A 16008-nucleotide genomic window follows, 5' to 3' on the forward strand; every position below is an offset into this window, starting at 1 on the left:
GGGTGTGCGCCAATCAATAGCATGCGAGTGAGAGGAATGTTGCACAAACAAAAAAAGCACGTGGCGCGCATGAATTGTTCCGCTCCGTTTAGCATTTGTACTCTGTTACCAGGCGGACGCGTGGACACGTGATGTTTTCCGAACGAACCCACTCCAAGATGGCCGCCAATGCCGCCATTCGCTTTCCCACGTCGCGCACCACCACTCCGCATGCTTCATTCTCGTTTCTTTCTATTGTGCATTGCAATTCGCATTTGCGTTTTTTGTTGAGTCCATTTGGTCGATCGCATCTTGCAGCATTTGTTACCGCTATCTTACTAACGTAAGGTTTTGCTACGAGTAATTCAATTATTTCCTTCAAATATGCCAACAACGTTAATATTAAACTGTATTTACCCTTATCGTTTTTATAACAAGTATGACATGGCAATTTGCGATCATTAGGCAACATGTGTTAAGAGGTAAAGGCGTGAAAACGACACTTTCGATGTAGTGTTTACTGTTTTTCAGAGCAGCTTGTTCGAAGAATAACGTTAAATTCAATTTATTATAAAACTTACCTATTTTTGTTTTCTAACTACCTCATATATAATTTAATATTTTTATATGAGGTATCATTTGTGTAAACACATTAAGAACTCACATCAAACTATCCACAATTCACATTGTTCTTCAAGAAAATGACAATGATATCATAATAATTCTGAGAACATTACTTCTTATTACCTTTTTTATTCTATTGTAATATAAATCAATTCAGTAATTAAAACTTGATTTTAACTTTTTTAATTTATAAATTTAATAAAAAATGTAGTAAGCTAAATATAATTATACGAATATGTGGTAAGAGAAAATTAATTGAATCTTTGGTGTGGATGTGTGTCACGGCTAAATAACGTGTGTTGTGTTCAAGTACTTGCTCATACATATGTAAGAGGCGCTGGACGGCGCTGATAGTCACCCGCCATTGGCCCGCAAAACTCTCTGAATACTAAACGATCGCCTTTGCAAGTTCTGCATAGAAATTGTATTTGAATTTGGTTTCCTGTACCGAATTGCCTACACAACAGCAGGAAACCGAAGAGACGTTGACTATTGTATATTTATCGTCGTATAACTTACTTTCCAGTGCGTCATAACAAATAATTATGTATAACAAAAATATTTGAAGGAAACAAACACTTCAACTGTTTTATAATTACTTATTTTGACCTACTTGCCATTGATAAGTTTAATTTTATGTGCGTACAATTATTGTCATAAGATTTTGTTATCACTAGTTACACAAGATAGACGGAAGATCATAATACAAATTGAATTAACTATTTTATCAAAGTTTTTCCTGATATTCCTTAAGACAGACAATATTGAATAAGCATTTTAAGATTAAGTTTTGTTATTTTTTAATACCGTACCTATATCACTATCAGTTTGTAATTAATTATTTTTAACAGAACTATATTTTATATGTAAATCGATAAAAAGTGTAGTTTATTATTCAAAATAAATGTATTACCAAAAGTTAACAAAATGATTAGCTATTAATGTATGTCGGTCTGATATAAAGATAAATACTACGGTCGGTTGGCCAAGGTGACCTTCATTGCCGATCAGTTACATCGCAAGTTAACGGCTTCCGATTCAATGTAAATTCAGCGAGACCTTGTTCACAACTAATAATCAACTTATTTGAATGCTTTGTCAAAGTTTACTCACTTATTTTAAGTTCCTATGCATCGACTTCAATTTCTTTAAATAACTACAAGGAACACGTGCTGTAAGCGCCGCCATTTTGCAGTATAAATAGCAAGATGGCGTCAAGCGGTTGGTTGGCGAAAGTACTCGGTAATTATAAGCGGCGCGACGGGAAGGCGTGTAGAAACGAAACTCGAGGATCTATGGCCGGCCGGTGCACGCAATGCTTACTTTGATTTATATCGCTCTCTGGTTTCCACTCGACCGATTGTTCTCCACTTTATGCGCTCGAGACTCGCAAATCTGTTATTGTTTCCGACGGCCATGGGAATAGAGCTTGCGTGGGTTAGCAACGACCTTTATTGGTCCTGTGATACATGTAGAGATTTTTTAATACACCATTCAAGTTCATGGGAAATTTTGTGTTATTTACGTTCATATGTATGTGTTCAGTGTTAAGTGCCAACATTATCATATATTGTTAATGAAACTGGCCCGTTATCTATGTAAAAAGCAACCAGTTACATAATTATTTAATATTTATCAACGCTATAATACTTTTTTCAGAAGATTTGCAATTTTAATATGAAGTTGAGCACTTGACTCAGACTGAATTGAATGATAATATCCGATTGACGCAAATAATTTAAATTCAACACACCTAGAATTATGTTCTTACGATGTGAGGATTTCTTCCACCTTGATCTTATTACATTCCATAGTTACTAATGTCCTATCCGCATAGATAAACCTATATCATAGAAACATTAAATTGCAAACAATTTTTAAATTATACATTATTTAAGAATTGACGAATAGCATTTCAATAAAGCCATATTCCCCAGACACTAAATATTGTTATTTTATTAGTTTCTCAACGTATAATAAGATAAAGACTGCTTATTTTTTTTTATAACATAGGTTCTTATGCTATAAAAGATGTATAAGTCTTATAATAAGATGTTTCGTAAATAAGAAACTATATTATTATGTTGAATATTTAAATGAAATTTAATAACTTATATGACACGTTATTATTATATATAATAAATTAAATCTGTCCTATCTCGGATTTGTTCAATGTGTGTATTTTGAATAACAACGGATCAGTAATTGTGTAAAGTGTAAGTATATAGATACTTCGATAAAAATATTTATCTTTAATTAACTACAAATTACTATGCCGGTTTACTATTTCATTTCTTTTGTCTCTGAGTCACTCTTTGAAATGTTAGTTATATATTTTTTGATGTTGCTGTTCAACAGAACGCCCCAAGACAGAGAGAACGTATGCCAACTCGTTTGACCTCATTCCCGCGAATGCTAGCTCTGCGTAAACTCATATTGGGTTTATGAAAACATTGCTATTTTTAGTTCGTATCAAGCCGCACCAGACCTCTCCAAATTATTATTTCTCTGTTTTACAACAAGGAGGTTTGCCAAGTGCAGTCTCGTTCTTCAATACCTACTCATCATCGCCGGTTTAATTGACGATAAACAGATCTGGATGTATGAGAAATTAATGTATACATTTGTTTAGTAATTCACTGTTTTTGATATGGCCTTCTGTCATATTCATTCAGTTAATGTTTGTCTTGTTTTCGATTTACATTATAATTCCAATTTTTTAATAGAGAAATATAAATAATTATAATTATTATTTTATTTACTAATTATGGATTAAAGATAACTCAAGTATGGAATATTAAAAATCCAGCGTTGTATGTTGCAGTTCGAGATATAAAGAAAAAATCTAGTAATTTATCGTTTCAATAAAGGTTAAAAATATATTACAATACCACAACGGACTGTGGATAAGATTCATTTGTATCGAAATTGGATAGATATTTTTTCTGTGGTTCTGTATTTACACTAATCAGCATTCAAAGGCACCGTACCTTACATTTTTTATAAATCCTTTTCAATTATGTGTTACTTCAACCTTAACGATTCTAACATTTAATAATAATAATAAATCTTCATATAATTTCGAACTCTTTCCTATTATAAACTTGAGAATAGAATGATTATTATTATTAAGTTTGCCTGAGTGAAATTAGTTCAGCATAACACCCAGGGGGTATATCGGGCAATGCACGCTGTGGGCTCCATTCTCACGTTCTAACCAGTTGTGCGAGTGGTCAGGCCACATACCGATCAAGAAAGGCTCCCGCGGTACCTTTAAGGGAAAAACAGCGTGTTTTTTTGGCCTCCCTCAAGTATGCTGACTGTTTATTAGTCAGAACCACAAAATAATGGCATAGTATAACAACTACTTTAAAATGTTTACCTGAATCAGCGATAGGAATTTACGCATGTTATATAATTTAAAGTTTATAAGTTTATAATATGTGTATATTTAAGAATAAAACTGATTTATGTAACTTAATTAAATTGATATTTTCCAAGTTTTTCTTTTTTAAATTATAGAAGCGTGTTGCACTAATATATTTTATTTACCTTTCCTCTGGCGAAGCCACGACTGTTAGTGATAGTGACAAGTATTTAAAATATACATTATATTTAAATTTATTAATATATTTTTAACAGATACACAATCAATATTAGAAACTTGTTTTATTTTACTTCAATGAATATATTAATATACTTCCCATACAAGATTTCAAATAAAAAAGGCAATCAATAACATAAATGTATAAAATTATTTGTAAAAATGATATGCGACATATTTCACATCGATTGGCAGGTGATTGTACTGAGAAGTCGCCACTCGGCAGTCGTTGCATATCATTAAGTGTCTTTTTCTATTGCATAACTTATAAACAGGTTTCTATAAAATGTCAAGTAAGTCATGCGAGCAGTAAATAGCCAGCTGTTTTCTCGATTTACGCCTACACTTCAATTATGGATATCTGTTTTTTCGATGAATTAATTGCCTGTCTCTCAAGTCCAGTCCAAATTTGGTCACGGTTTATACGATGGAAAGGGAAATAAGGTTAATTGCGATAAAGAACATGTCGAGTAGCAACGACTCGACGGGTTCGTTGGATATAATAGTAGGTATACCTGATGAAATTGATGACCGGTTTGCAGGAAATTTATTGTTTACGATATGTGTATCGTAAATGAATTATGGTAACTTGAAATAAGTTATTTCACATAATATTTTGCCTTCGCAGTATACCATTGTACCGAAATCAGTAATAACACTGATATTTCCATTAGATTTTTTATCTCAAAGAAAGATAGTATACGGAAAATATAGCGCGTATCACAATATCATTAGTTCCCTGATGCACATCGCTTTATGGGTTAATACCTACCGCCAGCTGCGAAATGGTTGACAATCGATGCGGGAGACAGAAATAGATATCATGCTAGTGTAGCCTTTCCGACCACCTTGCTTTAACGTAAAACCATAATCAAGATATAAGAGCTACATCCGTAATATATGTTTCACATTTTATTAAGATATTATTAAAATTTATATCGCAGACGTGGAAAATAAAGCAGTGAGAATCTCATCAAAATATCTATGTATATGACCAGTAACGCCCGAGATAAAATGAACAAATAACATAAGTAAATAAAGAGAGGTTGTTTATTTTCATACCTTTTACTTGCCGAAACAGGTTACTGTAACTGGTCCGCGCCCGTCATTCTTGGCAACTTTATAAATATTCCGTGAATAAATATTGAACTTCTGCTTTGACGAAAGGTTTCAGTAACGTCTGTTTATTTTAAGAACGATTTTTTCATCTATTTTCAACTTTTCATCCAATATCTGTGTTTTGTTTCAATTTGTGTGCTTAAGGTTTGTACTAAAGTTTATTTTTGTAATACTAACAATTTGTGTTTTGTTTCAGGTTTATCGCCGGAACGTGAATCCGTTGAGATTAATAAAAAAGGTAAACTTTATATTATTACACTTTGCATCTATATTACACATTCTAGAATAGAATAAATAATTCAATGGGCATATATTAAGAATGTTGCACGTTCAAACGATTTTAATACCAAATTCCCGGCGTACCACTGTCGTCACCGTAACGCAACGTTTCATGTTTTTTTAATGTCACGTTGTATCTAAGGGTGCGCCCACTCCTGTGATAGTCAGGATAATGCATATATATTTAAGTATATTACTCACTTAGAACGTTTTTTAATTTATAAACACGAAATATGTTTTACCCACCTAGAAGTACTATGAACATAAAATATAAAAATCATGTTTCTCTAGATTATGTCTTGCAAAGTAGGAGTTGGAGTTTAGTTGAATTTATGATGCAATTTTATTATAATTAAAATATAAATTAAACAAACGAATCTGCATCATATTTCGTAATATCTTGTACGATTTTAGTTAAAAGTTTATTGTTATATAAATCTTACAAAGTTTCTGATTTAGAAATAACAATAAAATTGTGCATGCCGACTCTTACCAGAGAGTCTTAAACGTGTTTATATTTAAAAATCGAGATCAGCGTCCCTAATTTTACATTCAAATCAGTATCTTTGTTTGTCCAAGCGACATCTGCGTATGTATGGACCACTTATACTTCACACTGGACTGGCTTAAAAAATCAGAGGTCATAGCGGACGACAAATACATTTGTTATTATTATTTCCACATCTAAATTTCAATTAGGCGTCCGAGTAACGGGGTCACATCTTTTTCGATAAGCGTTTTTACATAAATCTTTATTCGTTTTATTTTCTTATTCATTTCGTACTTTCGTTAAATCTGTTTTTTAAAACGTACGGTACCAAATATTATATCTCGTTTATTTATCTTAATGTTTGTTATTGAACGTTTTAAATTTATTTAGGCCTTTTTTAGCTTCGATATTAACTACTTGATACAATTATTCTTAAATGAAAGTAGACCTGATGAATGTTTTACAGTGACATATTTTAATTTCCCGGGTATATTCGCTATAAATTATGAAACTAATTTTATTTCCGTTGAACATTGTAACATAAAATATTCAATAGCTCATGTCTGTCGTCGTGTCATTTGCCATTCATTCCGCGAATCGATATGACTAGTGCCTATTGATCCACGCTAAAAATAACATTGAGAAAAAGGCCAACTTAACCGAAGCGATAACAGGCTTTGGTTGGGATGCGTCATCACGAATCTCATGTTCGTATATATGTAGATGTATAACTAAATGAATATTCATCGCACGAAACGCCCCGAAACCATTTTATGGCGAGTAGAACCGGTCTTTCGATTTTTTGTTCGTGTTATTTAAGTTGACTTGGGATCGTGCGTCGAAGCAATTACGCTTGTTATGGCCGCAACTTTACGATAGAATGTATTTATGTTTATGAACACCTGCTTATTTATGCGTGAGCGCAGACTGGACGGATATGATTAATCTAAAACAAGTATTTATTACTGCGGGCACGTTCGTTCGATATGACAGGATAGTTTTATCGATGCAGCATGGAAGTGGAGATGGAAATACGACACGGCGACTTTAATTTATACTGTGAAATGGTGAAGAGCGATAACAACCGTCAATCGGATGGCGCAACAATGGACTGCCCGAAGTGATTACTAATTAGTCGCTATACGGAATTGAGTTTAAAAGCTTCCGTGTACTAATTAAGTCACATAGGTGAAAATTATTTCGCAGTAAACGAATATAATGAACAATCAAAACAACAAGTAATCTATCATCCAAGTAGGATAGAGTTGAAGAAGCAATGTGCATTCACGAATAAACCGATGAAACTTTCTATCGCAACATTGACATTGATGTATGTTCATTTATGACACTCTCAATTGTCAGTCAGCACAAAAGAATTCGTGAACAATACTCACTGCGATATGACTGAGGTCAACTAAACTAGTCGGAGCAGTATTATTTCGTAGCTTATCTCGAGCTCAAGAAAGTCGCGGTGAAAGTCCGCCGCCGTTGCTAATTCGCTCGACCAATAAATACTTTCCGTGACATAACACTCAACTAAACCGGTTTTCGTTCGCATTATACAATCTTTTTTATATGCCACACAATTAAATGGTGTTTCTCAATAATAATACCACACATCATAAATGAGAGTTGAGAAACTTACCTGAACCTTTTGTGTTGTTTTTTTCTGACTGGCAGGCTGTTACACTTAAATAATAATACTGCGCCGCGTCCCTTCAATGAGTACTGTTATTATAAAGTTACCTGTCCTTCGTTGTAGTTTGATATCTTTTTTCTAATTTGTTATTTATTGCATTCGAATTGAATTTGTAATTATCTCAAGAGTAGTGTTTATAGTATAACATTGTAAATGTATGTTAACGTAATAAACATACGTGAACGGTGTTTAGTTTTTATAAAGCTAGTTAAGTCAAGGTAAGCCGAGGCGGCGACTGTACCGTTATAATTGGCAGGCCCCCGCACTGCCAGCGCTCAGCTCCGACGGTTGTCTTTATTGCATTAATGAGCCCGCATATCGAAGGGTCATCGCCCTCCAACCGGATCTAAAAACTGCCATTAACTATCATCACTTTGCAAAATATATTTATTGATTATATGAAAGTAATATTTGTTCCATATTGTAAATTCTAAATAAAATAGTCTATTAAATTTTAGAATAACAGTTTTTACGAGGCACTACCTTTACCTGTTTGTAAGGACACCAGGTAGACGGTCTCAATAAAAAATAATAAACACATCTCATAAATAAGACAAGATGCCATATTGTTGTTATTAAATTGATAAGATCAAAGAACGTTATCGCTTTCTTTTTCTATAATAATAATATTATTTATATTGTTATCTGTATTAAAGAGACGTGTTTGGTTACTAATCGGTTTCCTACGTGATCGATCGATCGTCGTGTCTCCTACAAGTTGTTTCTATAACAACAACGATAAGACATAAAAGGGTCAATTTGCCTATATATTTTATTAAACCGGAACTTATGTGTGATTATTATTCATCCAAACAGTGAAACCAGCAAATATTCAGATACATTTACGCCCGATAATTTATTATTATTCAACTCCACTGATTATAGGTTAAACAAAATGAATGAAATTAGCCTATGAAAATATGTATTGATTTCTATCAGATAAGTTTATATAATAAGTTTAAACAAATAAAATGCTAACAAATTTTACAGTCCAAAATATTTTTAAGAATTACCTTTACTGTTTGTCGTTATTGACAAAAACAATGCACTAGGAATTAAACCCGGGGCTCGACGATAATAAAGACTATTAGCACAATAGTCTTTATTATTGACGCCACTGAGACAAGTGGTCGGCGTCCGTTTTGACATTGAAAAAAATATACGAATAAATTACATTGTATCCTAAGTTATCAGCGCTTGTAATATAATAAATGAGTTCGTCGGACACACGTCATATTAGGTATTTGTGTCAATTGAGCTAAATATATATAATAATATTAATATTAATATTAATATTAATAATATAATAATAATAATATATTAATATCTTAATATTTATTTATACATCATTCGATGACGTAAATCACGAACTCTCGACAAGATTGTAATAAGCTTATAACAACGCAGATATGAATTTTCCATCAATCGCATAATTAACCTTACCTCTGATCGGAATTCCCGTACCTCTACAATTACCTTGTTCATAACAAACTGATATAGTGATAATTCATATGTAATTTGCACATTCATAATATTATAACAAGATTAAATACCTTTAGCGTTTCTGTAAAATATTTATGATATTTACATTACCTATATTTAATATATCCATATTTCATGAAAATAGATGATATATTATATAAAATAATTAATCAGTACAAAGCTATTTTTTTATTTTCAAATAGGAACAAATTATCTTAACAAATCCTAACAAGCACAAAGTGAATAATTAGATCCGAGTTCCTTTTATTTACTGCTTTTTGACGTGGTCCAGGGTCAGAATAGCGCAGTGTCATTAAGGAACGCCCGCGCACCTGCGCTGACCGGTCGAGCAAGTTTCTCCGTCTAGCTAGTGTAGTTATGAAACATTATTTTATCGTCAGCTTCATTTTATCTTACCGCTTGCGCAATAATTGCCGAGATGCTCACACTACTCTCCAACACTGAACTCGTTCACTGAGCTATAATGCTGATCTCTTTTAGATAACGACTCTTTAGTGCTTTGTGCTAACGGAATATGGGATAAAATTTAATTATGTCTGCATGCATTATTTTCAAACTCGGTACAGTTTGTTTACGCTAGATTTCTAAGCGATATTCCGCTAATTAGACTATTATACGTTTTAAAGTTGTGCCAAATTACATTTTATTTAATTAAATCTGATTGCGTGACTATATTATGTTGCATAATATTTTAAACTTTATTCGACATAATGTCAGGTATTAACAATGTCACGGAATGAATAGAATTTATTGTTTATTGCACATCAGTGTTGACTGCACATCAATAGCATTATATATGATTAACACCTTTTTTGTGCTCTTTAAATAAGATCGAATAATTGCAAAATAGAAAGGGTTTACATCAATAATTATAAGATGATAAGTGAGTATTTATTGCTAAGTTGATTACTTGACGTTGAAAAACATCTTTAAAGATTCGAAATGGCTAAACGATGATATTTCTTTATTTTCTTCATTTTAATTTGTGTTTCGTGGTGCGATCGGAATATTGGATTTATTTGATATAGCCGAATCGAATTGAAAACAAGATGGCGGCAGCGGTCGGTCCAGTCGTCACGATCTGCGCCGGAGTGTAGGCGGCTACTTTCTCCTAACGGGATCCGCTCCCTCCCTCCGTACACCCGCACCCACTATTCATCTGCGGAATCACCATCGTTACGGGTTATGTCTGTGAAGTAATACACATTTTCTTGGTGTCAAACTTATTTACAACACAAACATTACACGAGGTAGTTATTAAATTTTCATAATATTATTATATCATAAAATAGAAAGTTGCTTATATGCTTTTTAGGAATTATCACAAACAATATAATTCACCTAAAATATCACTTTCACATAATCTCAATCTTTATAGCTACAATTTATATTTATTATTTCGAAAAATTGTTTCAAACATTTCTAACTTTTAAATGGGTAATAAAATATTATTTTATGAAAATACTATTACTTATAACCTAATACTTGAAATCTAGTTAAATCTACAGAAATCCGACTCACGTACATATTATATTAGTAAAATAGGTGATTTTTTTTTCTTTATAATATAAAGTACTATAAAATATTGTACCTCCAGGGAAAGGCGATAGGAGCATTTGTAAGACTCGACGAGATCATCTCGCCTCGGGGGACTCACGAATCAAAGGTCGAGCCACGATCTTTATTCTCTTACTTTAACGTCGACACGAACTCGTTGAACGATGTGCTCGTAAATATAATGGAATTGATAACTACAAGTTTGTTTGTGTAAAATGTTGTATCAATAGTTATACTCTCATATGACTATGTTACGTCAGAGTCATGTAATCGGAACGTGACGAGAGATATGATTATTTACCGACATAATTCGTCTTGATGTTTTGACGTGACAGCGCCAGTAATTATAGAATCGTTTGATGTCGCAGCTTGCGCGAACAATCACATTATACTCAAGACATAGGCTGTTTTTATTTTTCTCATTATAATTTACTCGAGACATTCTTTGACTTAAAGCCAAATTAGTGATAAAAATATGTTTATGTTAAAGATTACTGTGAATTGTTCTTTCTAAATTATTAATAGTGAAATAATATTTCATGCTCGAATTTTAAATAATTATTCTAAACATCAATTCAAGAGAAACAAAAATAAAGCGTTTCTCTGATATTACCGCCTACCTAAGATGAATCACAGTAAACTATTTTATTGACTCTTGGATTTATTTTTATGCGATGTAAGTCGCAACCGTGATTTACACAGCATAGTAGTTATTTCAACTGTACCAACATAAAATACGAGTACCACTTTTCTACGACCTTTACATCTCAGCGAAGAAAGTGTTTGGCGTCGATCCAATTCGCTCTGATCTTGTCGGAACTGCATAGTTTTGCAATATCAAATAAAGCGATCAGGGTAAATGATACATGGCTTACAATTTATACAAATATGCTACCGCTTACCTAACTCTTGGTACTCTTAATCAATTATATATTGCTATTATTTAATTAAACCTTATTTAACCATAATCATTATTCATTTAAAATCATTCTAACTTCGACTTTTATATTTACAAACTTATTAATTTCCTTTCGTTATAAAAAACGCATTCTATCGAAAGCTCGATCACAAAGCGCAAAGACAACAAAAAGCTACTGCACAAAAAGGCTCGACCACGTCGGTCTGTAGTTGTGCTCACGACTTGCATTATTCCACCATATGAAATGGAACGCACATGTGCGGCAGATGTTCGGGGCTCTTTTTTCAAATGTGTTATTGCGGCCCCTCCATCCCCACCTCGCCAACGCCACCCCGTTGAGCAGTCAGTGACCTCTTTTTGTCGATTCAGGGGGCACTTTGCTCTGTTTTTGACCTGTTTCGTTAGAAAAGTTGTTTTGTTTTACAATTTGTTTGAGATTATTTCAAAACTAACTCATATCTATCTGATGTGAAGATTCAATGTTTTGTTTAAGTGATGTTTAAACGACGAGCTGCTTGAGATATAAATACGACTTTGCGTGTGTGAACACGTGTTTCACCTCGTGGTTTATATGGGAGGGTTGATTATTATCCGACGAAGCAGGACAGGTTCTTAGTTTTCAAGGTTAATTCTCACAGCTGTTCCTTATTTTGTACTCATTTACACAAAGGGAGATTGACTGAATAAGCTATTTTAAGAATGTTAAATGGTTTTACTGCTCATAGCAAATACTTAAATGAAACGTGCATAAAATAACGCAGTGAAGTCTGGTTTCGTAATTACTATGGAGGCAAAACCTATAAATAAGCCTCATTGCTTTTGCGATGACTGAATATTTAAGTTCAATATCCGAAAGATTTAGCGGACGTTAAAAATGGGCACTATAAAAGAAATATAACCATTTGCTTCGCGCAAAAATGCCGAAATATTTAAGACATTCGTAATTTTTTGCTCATCTATTTAAAAATCTTACGTGTGGCGCTATATTAAACAATCTTCGTCTTTAAATAGGATGTATACATTCCATTTTGGTCTGACTTCGTAGTAGAACGTTATTCCCAATCTCCAATGAACAAGACGCGAGATTCGACGAACGAAATCGTGCGTTTCTTTGCAAGCGCGTTTGCCAAAGCAATAAAGAAACTAGTAAAAGTTGTATAATGGCTTTCATTTCCTTTTTTGCTTCATTTTAGCGTCTGATCGAGTTGTAACACGAATTTACTTAATAGTTATTCTATATAAATCAATAATATATGTATTCGAAATAAATTATTTATAAATTGTAGAGTATGTGGCCCAATTAAGATGTTTAACGTGCATTTGATTCTGTAATTAAGTTTTTTAATTATTATTAAATATTTATAATTATAAGAACGCAAAAATAAAAATATGGCTATAGAACAAAATAATATGATATTTGCAATTCTATACCAGCTTTGCAATAACAAATTCAACGGAGTATCAATTATTTGTTAACTTACTAATGAAAGGAAATCGTTTAAATTGAGCTAGGGACGTAGATTTATTTAGAGAACTTGTTATCGATATCAAAGTTCCTCCTGTCACTAGATTTCTTGCACTGCCACGAATGCGGCGACGGCCAGACAGGGGACTGATTTATCAATTATTTATACCGGCTTGACTTTTAAAAAAGTTTTTTTTACTTTTGGAGTGGTGTTCCCTTCTTTAAAACAAAATCGAAATATAAACCATTTTATTAGTTTCTATATTATTTGCTGCTATAAACGAAGCAAATTATGCATTAATATAATGAATAAACTCAATTTCAGTACCTATTTGTAACATAATTTTGGATTTCTTTGGATTGGATTTATCCTTGAACTAGTAGGTAAAAACTCGTCTTATCAACTAAACTACATCAGAAAAATGAAGTGCAAAAAACATATTACTACATATATTTTAATATTTATGTTATGGTCAGTGTCGAAAACACCATTACGTACACCGAGAGAACTAATCTCCTTTGGCATTATGTTTACAAATTCTGTGGAAATGAATCGAGTGCGCGCTAGTATTTGTAAACAGGCAGTCAGCGCACCGGGCGCGGCGTGCATGGCTCCTAAAATACTTCAAACAGGAATTGAATTCGCGCCAACTGGTGTGCGTAGACGACGGCTCGCGCTCCTCTCGTAAACTTTTCAATATACGACTTATCATTTTATTCTCGTACCTGTCCCTTGTGTTCTTTCAATTTACGAGTATAGCCGAGATAGACGACAGTGACGTCGGTCAACGAATACGTTGACAATGTTTTTTGTCTTTGGCATTTAATATATATTACAATAACGTCATTTATCATTGTTTAATAATTAACGCTATTGCTATTGTTCAAGAGTTATCAAAGACCTTTTTGAGGAACCATGATCTAATATATCATGAATTATTAAAAAAAAATGACAATTCCACTACGCTGCAGCCGCTTGTTGGATATGAATGGCCGAATTTCAACGAAGTTAAGAGACATGCAGGCTTAAAACGTGCACGGCATGATTATTAACACAAATTAGGCACACGGAAATTCAGCAGTGCTTGAATTCCCAGTCCTCGGTTAAGAGGACTACAAGAGCTAAGTGCCCTTGAGAATCGCACGCACACACTTACAAAATCGACAAAAACGGCAAGCCCGTGTACTAAGGGTTAAGCGAAGTAACGAGATTACGCCCAAATATTCTAATAGATGGCGCCAAACCGAGCGACGTAAGATCAGTCATAAATCTCATAAAAAATAGATAGGACAACAGAATTATTTTTATTTCTTTCGATGTTAGTTAACAAATGATTATAAAATAAAACTGATTCAATTAAACTTACAATATTTTTATTTATATTTTGTATACAATAAAATAGACAGTTTTAACCTTTTTTTTCTATTATTTATATACACAATTAGTTCTTATACTAAATATTGAAACATACCAATTTTTAATATTTTATAAAAGTTTAATGATCTATTTATATAATAAAATCGTAAGTGTTCGAAATCTGTAGTGTAGTGACCGTGGGGTAACATATAGCGTAGTATTTGTTCGTTTTATTAATATTGGTTCATAAAGAAAAAATATATATTCAATTTAAAAAAAAAAAATCTAAATATTTACTAGAAAAAAATGTTGTCAATTCGATTTGGTTGAATCATTGATGAATGAAAGGTTAATCATAATAGGTTTAATCATAAATCTCATAAAAATAGATATGATATTAGAATTATTTGTATTGCTTTTGACTGTTATTCGAAAATGATTAAAAAATAAAACTGATTTAATTAAACTTAAAATATATTTATTTATATACAGTACTACAAAAAAAACATTTAGTGTTAATTTTTTTATTTAATTTCACTTGTATGTATTAATGTTATTACATATTTCCTGGAATCTTGGAATAAATATTACACCCACTTTCAGCTGAAAGTTGGCACACATATTTAATCTCGATGACAATGCACGATTCATGAATTGCTGCTATATTCAATCCAATATGGCGGACGTTACAAAAAAATTTAAATTTATTAATTACGTACAAATGACACTTCTAAATATTCTAGTTCTCTGGTTCACAACAATTACATTTTTTTTTGTTACGACTTTACTTTTTTTTATTATTATTAAAATTAGTTCATACATAACTTTAATTCTTATTATAAACAAAATCGATAAAATTAAACCCTTACGCAATATAAATAGCTTCCGTGTTATTGTTTTCGACTTTCTTTATTCTGTAAAAAATAAATATATGTTAGTAATTACATTTTTATTAATTATAAAATTATGTATTTAAAAAATATGTATCTTAATATGTCATAGTAGTTATAATGAAAAAAAATGCTTCGAGTTCATGGGGATCGAATGTAGTCACTTGATCCCCATGAAAGTCAATTGATGTTTTCCTTCCTTTGACCAAATACTCTATCGTAATTATTAAGAATGGCTCGAAAAATCTGATTATATGCGAACTGATTGCACATTTTTCTAATAGATGTTTTCAATATTCATAATTTATAAAAAAAAAATATGTTTACTAATTAAATACTCTTACCTTTTAATATCGTTCATATGTATGTTCGGCGCTTGATTTATATAAACGTTTTTTAGTTTTCCTCACGCGTTTCACTTTATTTCCCATATTTACACAATTAAAATTTATAACAAATAATATAATAAAAAAACAAATGCCTAATTACTACTACACTATTTTAACTTAATATATTTATTTAC

General features: G+C 32.1%; 1 protein-coding gene and 1 long non-coding RNA gene across 3 annotated transcripts in view; one reads left to right on the forward strand and one right to left on the reverse strand.

Moving 5' to 3' along the window:
- LOC125067007 overlaps positions 1-8863 on the reverse strand; it is a 59363-nt gene extending 50500 nt beyond the window's left edge. Inside the window, exons 1-2 of the long non-coding RNA XR_007119704.1 lie at positions 8808-8863; positions 8036-8147 (exon numbers count right to left, since the gene is read on the reverse strand). This is a non-coding gene — a long non-coding RNA (uncharacterized LOC125067007). The remainder of the gene's footprint in view (positions 1-8035; positions 8148-8807) is intronic.
- Positions 1-16008, forward strand: part of LOC125067006 (lysine-specific demethylase 3A-like) — a 133195-nt gene that overhangs the window by 82562 nt on the left and 34625 nt on the right. For both annotated transcript variants that reach the window (XM_047675370.1, XM_047675371.1), the window contains exon 8: positions 5523-5564. In XM_047675370.1, the coding sequence (XP_047531326.1) occupies positions 5523-5564 (42 nt within the window). The remainder of the gene's footprint in view (positions 1-5522; positions 5565-16008) is intronic.

The sequence above is a fragment of the Vanessa atalanta genome, chromosome 10, assembly GCF_905147765.1.
Source record: "Vanessa atalanta chromosome 10, ilVanAtal1.2, whole genome shotgun sequence".
NCBI classification, from domain to species: Eukaryota; Metazoa; Arthropoda; class Insecta; order Lepidoptera; family Nymphalidae; genus Vanessa; species Vanessa atalanta.